Source organism: Coniophora puteana, assembly GCF_000271625.1.
Source record: "Coniophora puteana RWD-64-598 SS2 unplaced genomic scaffold CONPUscaffold_3, whole genome shotgun sequence".
Classification (NCBI taxonomy): Eukaryota; Fungi; Basidiomycota; class Agaricomycetes; order Boletales; family Coniophoraceae; genus Coniophora; species Coniophora puteana.
Window position 1 is genome coordinate 1,765,727 of NW_006913055.1, and position 8,312 is coordinate 1,774,038.

Consider the following 8,312-nt stretch of genomic DNA (forward strand, 5'->3'; position numbering starts at 1 on the left):
TGCGCCTGCCTGGGGGTTGGGCTGGACTTGCTCTGGCTTGACACACACACCCAGACGGGTTGGCGGCCTGGGTGACTTTGACTCGGCGTTTCGGCACTTACAAGTCTGTCTTAGCACAGTGCCTGACACTGCTGTGGTTGGATCTCATCTTGGTAGTCCCCCCGGCCTCACCCACATCACAGGGTCAGTATCACTAAGTTCACCTCCATAGTTAGCATGTAGTGTTTTGTTCAAATACATTCACTCTCAACCCCACTCGCTAGCACTCGCTAGACACAAAATTGAACAGTAGTCAAAATTTCTCTAAGTCCGGCAACAGCTAATTATATTTACAAGTGTTAACACCTGTTACAACGTCACTGTGGTGCAGCGGATAAGGTGTTGCTTCCTGGTATATAATGCTCTGCAAGGTCAAGTGTTCAAATCTCGCAAAATTCTTCTTTTGATTTGCGGCCTCATTTACTCCTGTCTTTCCTTTCTCACACGCACATAGCCCCTGTTGTGTAAATATATGTTTAATCTATTATTCTATGACTAAATAGTTTAAACAAATGTAAAATAAGATTACTTTATTTTGTGAACTTGTTGGACCAGACAAAAAGCCCTAACAAGCCCGAAAGACCGACAAGTAAAGTGTAAACTTACTGATGTGGGGGATAGTTAGAATACATGTTGACAAAAGAATAAATAGAAAAAAAGAAAGAAAAAACAATGTGCTTACTGAGGGCATGGCTGCAAAAACGGGCAGTTGGACAGCGTTTTGGCGAGGGGGAATGGGCTGTAAGTGAGCTTGGACAGTGTGTCCAGCCCGTGCAGGGAGCTGATTTGAGTGAATTCAGCAGGGGAGGGAGGGAATTCAGGCGTGAATGCAGCCGGCTGCAGCCAGAAAAACACAGTCCCACTTAGTGGACTGTATAAGGTGTCACAGCCAATGTCAGGACCCCAAAAGTGTGTGGCCAGCATGGCTAGATAGCAGACACACCTTAGCATCATGTCCCCGTTCTCCTCCCCCCGCCCTTGTTCTTTCCCTCTCCCGTCCCCCTCTCCTCTTGCATTTGTGGTCTCCCAGAGATATACTTGTGATACCCAGATGTGTACTTCCTCTGTCTTGCTGCGAGGGCCAATGGTAGCAGCAGCAGCAGGCAACATACAATGCAGGGTCAGGTTTGGTAGCTGAGGACTTGGAGCATGAAGCTTTGAAGGCTTGGCCCTCCCTCATGCCTCACACCTCACGCACAACGGTCACGGTCACAGTTGTGACCGGACTGTGTAAATGAGCGGGTTCAGACCTGCTTCTCCACCAGTCTATCTTTTCAATGGTGTAGTAGTGTATACTAGCATTGGCTAAAACCCTCACTGAATCTAAGGGCCTGTTCACTACTAAGGTGTTATAAATACCTTCTATCATTCTGACTGGTGTGATTCTTCTGCAGACAGAACCATGCAATAGGATTTTGCTGCACCCCCACTCCCACAATTCACCCACACTTTGGCCCTCTGCACAAAGAGCTAGAGACTTCATTAGCACTACACACATCCTCTGCAAACACCTAATTAGTAGCTAGTGTGCATAATATAGTTTTGACAATATACCTATAAGTGGGACATAAATATAAGAGATCCCTCTCAAGCCAAAGCTCTCATCCAACTTACCTATATGCCAGACCCACAGGAATTCACCATGCTGAAACTCCAGAGTATCTAAGTACAAATCACACCCACGACCCGCAGTTTAAACTCCAATGCAATCCACGATCCAGCTGCACTGCTGCAGAAGGCTGCAGACACCACGGGCAAACTGCCATTTTTTGCCGGAGAAAAGGGAGAGAAAAGGTGTGCAGGTGAAAAACTTTCTCGCCAAGCCCTCACTGTGAGAAAAGTCAAAGGAAAGATTACCTTTGTACCCAAGAGAGCTTCTTTTTGGGGTGAAAAAAGGATAAATGTCCAGCCATGGCCGGCAAATTTGGTAATCTAGCAGACTTTGGAACAGAGTTATCCTTTTTCTGTCCAGAAAAGGTGCTGTATCAGGTGCAATAACTATCTTTCCTTTGACCTTTCTCATGGTAAAAACTCAGCAAAAAATGTTTTCATCCCCACACCTTTTCTCTCCCTTTTCTCCAGCAAAAAATGGCAGTTTGCCTGCAGTGAGAGGAAAGCACTTAGCACGTAGAGAACAGAATATATTTCAGCCTAGCTTTGACCCATCCCAGAATCAAAATATTATTCATGATCACAAACTACAACATCAAAATCTAGCTGCTGAGGAAACATTTAAATTACTTAGTTAAGAATATTGATCAAGTCTCAACCCCTGCACTCCATTTCAAGCTCAGCCCACAATTCATGCTCCAATAAGAACTCCAACACAATCCATGCTCCAGCTGCAGAGGAAACCATTGAATTGAGAATGACAAACTTCAATCTAACCTCAATCCACACTCCATTTCAAACTCAGCCCACAATCCACAATCCGGCCAAAAACTCCGACACGGCCCACAATCCAGGGGAAATCCTTTCCTGTGCAGGCCAAAAATGACATACCTTAGTCAGTACTAGTCAGTCTCAGCACTAGATGTTAGTATCACTATACCACTGCTGAAATGGAGTGGTTGTGGCCAAGTCTGAATATTAATATCTGGTGTCCAGACCATCTTTCAATCTAACAATGTCCCATGATCCACTTCAGATTCTGACTCTAAGCCATGTACCCTTCAATCTCTGACGCAATCTGATGCAATCCGACACAACCACAATCTACTCCTATTATTGTAGCTTGCCCTATAGAACTGTCAAGTAAGAAAAGTATGATATATAGTGCACGTGAAATGGGCCTATAGTCCATCATGTTGAGGTCTAGCAAAGAACATAACACCAAGCCCATATTAAACATGGGGAGAGTATTGCAAACATCTGATACTCTTAAGTTTTCTCATCATGCCCTTTTCCATATATTCATTTAGTGGTCGCAATGGATGCTGGCAATTCCATTCAATTGCAATCAGTTGCAATCACCTTGGAATGTAATTGCCTTTGCGACATATGACATTGGTTGTCTACAACTATTATTTGGTGAATTTATCAAGGGATTTATATTGAATTTATGAACTCTTGCTTGAGCTTGATTCTTGCACAGTGGATGGTGGGCAGGTTGTGTTGGAGTTCAGATCATGGAGTGGGGGTACAGCAAAATTCTATAGTCCCATGCATCGCCGGACTCAGTCTGTTCCTCTGTAGGTGGATCACGGTGTCAGAGTGGATCACGTTGGAGTGGATCACATCGGAGTCTGTTCCTCTGTAGTCACGCACTGCCCATGCACCACCCGCACACTGTCCAACTTCACCATAAAGAACAGCAACTCTATGTTTGACCAAAATCATACCAAAAACATTGTGATGAAGCTACTGGCACTTCAGACAAATCAAAATAGCTACAGACTACACTGTCCATATTTGCTATACTTATGCACTAGGGTGCAGCACACTGAATACTTTGAGTCAGAGTTCTGTTCCAGGATGATGTTGGCTGCAGGATTATGAATGAATGAACTTTTCTTTCATAATGTACTTCAAGGTAAGTATAAAAGTTATATACATGTGCTCAACATATATTCTCATGGTCTTTCTAGAATATCTCTCTCAGTTAGCAGTGGACCTACCAGTGTATCCATGAGACCCAAGAGTATGCCACTGTGAGGACAGAAATGCCTGAAACCTATGTATGTAAATCACACCTGTACATTAGTAGTTTTCATGTACTATTCATGTCTTTAGAGTATTGTAATAATGTAGATAATTCATGAGAGTAATTGACTTTGCCAAGATCCAACAGCTAATTTTTTGGATGATTAAATGTACTTTCTAATAGTCAAAGGAACATGACTTTTGAGGCAACGGGGTGGGCTTGAACATGAAGTCAATAGTTTTAATGTCAAACTGTAGTGATTATCACACAAAAAAGTGAGCAAAATTGAATGCAAATGTGATGATATTCATGTAGTTTTATAGGTAGCATACTTGATATATATAACTACTAGGTGTGTGACCCGTGGACAGCCACAGGACAAAAAGTGCTTCTGTAAACATAATTGTGCTATTATACTCAGCTGTCGAGTAAACTTTCAGTGAGATGATTTATAATGCCCAGTTAAATCATTTTGCATGCAAGCACTTCATGATTTATTCACCCACCCATGCATCTCTCACCTCACCTGTACAATTATCGGCTCACTCATGCATCTATCAGCTTGACCGTACAGCTCCCAGATCACCCGTACATCTCTCCATTCACCCGTACACACCCCAAGTTACCCAAACCCCAAGGCCTTAGTATATTTTATTTAATTGAATTTATATTCCCTATGTGCTTCAGAACATCCGTGGACTGCTAAATTTTGTACATGTACCGCCCGGACTGAACACACTTACCCAAAAATTATACCTGACCCTGGCCGCTCACCCTACACTTGCTACAATCAGATTGCTACAGATTATTGAGGAAGATGAAGCACTGAATCTGAAGCGCAAGACGCAGCAGCAAGGTGTGAGAAAAAAGTGCAAAAGAGGCAACAGCTCGGAATAGCCGAGATGCGGCGGAATCAGCCAATCAGATGTTCGTTTTGTCTCGTCCCCAGCCAATCACATATCAGCTTTGTCTCGTGGGGAAAACACCAAGCTCTAATTCAATGTAGAATGCCCGACCTCCTGAGCTGCCCACCTGCAGTTGTATCCACCCCAGATGCTCAAGTGTGTGTGATCATGAACTAGCGTGCTCCACCTGCTGTCCTTCCAGCGGACAACCTTCTCTATCCCAGGTTGCTACACCGTCAGAAACACTGCATGAGGCAGATACCGGAGGGACCAGAGAAGCCAGCAAAGGTAGAAGGGTAGAATTGTAACACAGAGGAGTACAAGTCTCTGTGTGTGCCTGTAGCATGAGGAAGGAGGGGAAGGAGAGAGATAGAAACTCACAACAAATATGTGCAACTGCATGCGCGGTACACCAGTGAGTGCTGAATCTTTATATGTTGCAATGGGCAAGCATGAATTTGAGTGCCACCACCTGAACCTTCCCGTATGAGGACAATACATTAGTATACGCCCCTAGTACCTACACATCCAAACTCACCAATGAACCCAAAAAAAATGAAATAGAAAAGATGGGAACAAGATGGGAACAGCAGAAATCTTCTTCCCCTATAATGACCCAGACACATCATTGCAATAGAGTGCTGAGTCAGAGCGCCAAGTCCGTGGGATCAAATGTCCACACTCTGCACAATCAAGGCACATACATCACCAGCAGCACATCCCCCACCAGCCTCCTGACTTGCAGTGTCCTCGGGAACTTCGGTTGCTCCTTCCTTGCATCCCGGAGGCCATCTTCCCCGGTGACTTGACCTGTGCCTGATTTGCTGATTTGGTGGTGGCCAGAGAAATTTGGCCATTGGTTACTGCCCAGCCATTGTCCTATAATGGCCATTGTCGGGTGTTGATTGGCCATTGGTGGCTGTTGATTGGCCATTGACAGCTGTTGATTGGCCACTGGCAGCCATTGATTGGCAATTGCTCGGTCATCAAATGTGCAATGACAGGCTGTGGATTGGCCATTGCTGGGCTGACCTTCAGCAGCTTACCTCAGCAACCCGCTGGTTCAGATGGACTTATTTTTAGAAAGTACTTTAAACATTATGGGGAAACTACAGAAGAACTAATTTTGAATATATCCACAATAAGTCCTGCCTGCTTGCCTGGACAAAGTAGGGAGCTATTTAAATATAAATCCCTGCTAAGCCCACAAAGAGTCCTGTGGAACTTATGCTAAATTTATTCAGAAAGAGTCAAAGAACTAATTTTAATTGTAACTAGGCTAAGTCCCAGATAAGTCCCCAGACCTTATTCTTAAGTTGTCTCTGCTAAGTCCTAAAATAAGTCCAGCTCTCCCTACAATAATTATATTTAATTTGTCCTGAATAAGTTTTAAGTAAGTCCCCAGGACTTATGTGGCTACTCCCACTGTGTATAGGAGTTGGCTTTTAGTGCAGGAGAGTCCCAGGTTTTGAGGGGAATGATACACAGGTGCCTTTGGTGATTATGTAATGATATGCAATAATGGGCAGAGGTGTCATAACTGCTGCTCAAGTAACTACAGTACCTAAACTACTGATACAATGCCTAGTACCTACAAGCCCATAGCTTTGTACTGACTACATGCCTCACTTAATTCCTTCCAGTCAATGTCCTTATCTGTACATTTTGGAGTGCAGTACTGGTAGAAGACCATAGACTTATGATCTAAATATAAAGTACTCAGTAGTCGGACAAATGTGAATGATAGATCCATACCTCTCAAAACATCAATGCTTGGCTGATCATGATAAATGTTGTTCTTGGTCTTGTTGGAGCATCACAGACCAGCCTGAGCCCGCAGATGGAGGGATATGTTTTCCCTGAGCTCTGGCAGAATCCCTTGTGGTGAATCATGATGTGGTTGATGATTGTACAGAGCTGATGTAGATATAGTAAAGGGTTAATACCCAAGTAAAATGACACACCTTTACTAGTGACAAAGTGGCAGCCACACCTCCTTCATAATTCTTTTCCAGCTCCATTATCTTGGGTTTCTGTGCTTTGAAGGCTATGTGAAGATGGCAGGACATGTATGAAGTAGTGCAACGCGTTTTGGTTGCAGAGAGCAGTCAAAGCTTGGGAATGTCTGAGACAGGGGATAATAACCTTTATCTAGACTTGCAGGAGCTGGGACTAGTTCAAAGCATCAGTATTTCAATTCCAATCATTCCCTGAGTGTGCATGGCTGTTCTAAACTAGGCACAATGGGTTTTATCACTTGTACACAGTTATATACTGTATATACCAGTTAACTTACTATATACAGACTGTAATCTGTATAGTAATCACTTGTAACTGATTAAACTGTATACATAGAGTATATGGTTGGAGCCTTGATAATGGGCACTGGAGACTACTGGAAAATATGTTTATGAACACTGCAGGGCTGAAATAGAAGGTGGGCTTACCATTACTGGAGGGTATATTCATTTCAGGACCATGTAAACCACAGCCTGGTGGTGCTTGCGATGATGATTGGTGGGGTGATGCTTTTGAGTTCAGGTTGGACTGTTCACATTCAGCAGATTCTTGAATGGTGGTGGTTATGGCACATTGTAGTTAGGGTAATTAGTTTCACAAGGCTGTTGTTTGAAGGCAGAGTGTGGTATTGGCTAAGATATATTAGGTTGATTTGGTTGATAAATACTTTGGATGAGCTTACAGGTATCATATCAGTTAGTGGCTGCTTTAGTGTCTGATTACAATGAAAGTAGAATAGTAGCCTGACAGAGGTAAGTGATAGTTTTGCAGCAAAAATGGGCAAACATACTGCAGCCAGGTATTGGTAATTCAAGGAATGTTAGCATCAGAGGGCAGAGACAAGAGGACCCAGCACAAGAACATCAAAGAAGCAGAAACCTAAGAAACAGAAACCAGAGCAACAAAAAGCTGAGTGATAGAATCCTGAGTAGAACCACCAAGATGTGGCATGAGAGCCAGGCAAGTGCACAGCCTTTGAGTTCTGATGACAGGGGGAAATAGGTGTAACTGGACAAATGCTGGTGAATGAAGGCAATCTTCAGAAGCCACATGGTGCAGGACATGACCCCCAAGGATGTCCAGTCAGCGGATGGGTCAAAACCCCGAGGATGTCAGGGCAGCGGTGACCGGCGGTTGACCGACCATGTCCTGGCGGCCGCCTCACTGTAGGGGTTGGGTGACTGGTAGGAGATGCTCCGGCCCATACCCCAGGTGTGTGTCAGGGCGGCCGCCTGCCTTGTGCATTTAGAATGTCAATAATAGTCCAGTGTTTTTAGCTATAATTCTCCGGTTATTGCAGCTACAGTGCTCCGGCTATTGGAGGTATAATGGTCCGAGTATTGCATGTACAAATACAATGCTCCAGCCATTGCAGGCATAATGCTCTGGTTATTTTAGCCACAATGCTCCGGCCATTTCAGGTATAATGCTCTGGCCATTGTGGCTACAACAATCCGATTATTGAAGCCATCCTGCTCCGGTTATTGTAGATACAATGCTCCGGTTATTTTAGCTACAATACGCTGGGTATTTCAGCCATAATACTCCGGCCACTGCAACCACAATACTGTAGTTACTGCAGGTATAATGATTTGGTTACCGTAGCCACAATACTCCGGCCACTGCCGCCACAATACTGCAGTTACTGCAGGTATAATACTCTGGTTATTTCAGCCACAATGCTCCAGTTATTTCAGCCATAATAC

At 44.0% G+C, this 8,312-nt stretch overlaps 1 protein-coding gene across 1 annotated transcript; it reads right to left on the reverse strand.

Annotated features, from left to right (window-relative positions):
- Nucleotides 1-717: 717 nt before the first annotated feature.
- CONPUDRAFT_151190 (uncharacterized protein) lies at nucleotides 718-1,149 on the reverse strand (the record flags this gene model as incomplete). The annotated part of the gene is made up of 2 exons (XM_007767747.1): nucleotides 718-910; nucleotides 983-1,149. 2 exons carry the CDS (start codon nucleotides 1,147-1,149, stop codon nucleotides 718-720), a joined length of 360 nt encoding a protein of 119 aa, XP_007765937.1.
- Between the last annotated feature and the right edge of the window lie 7,163 nt (nucleotides 1,150-8,312).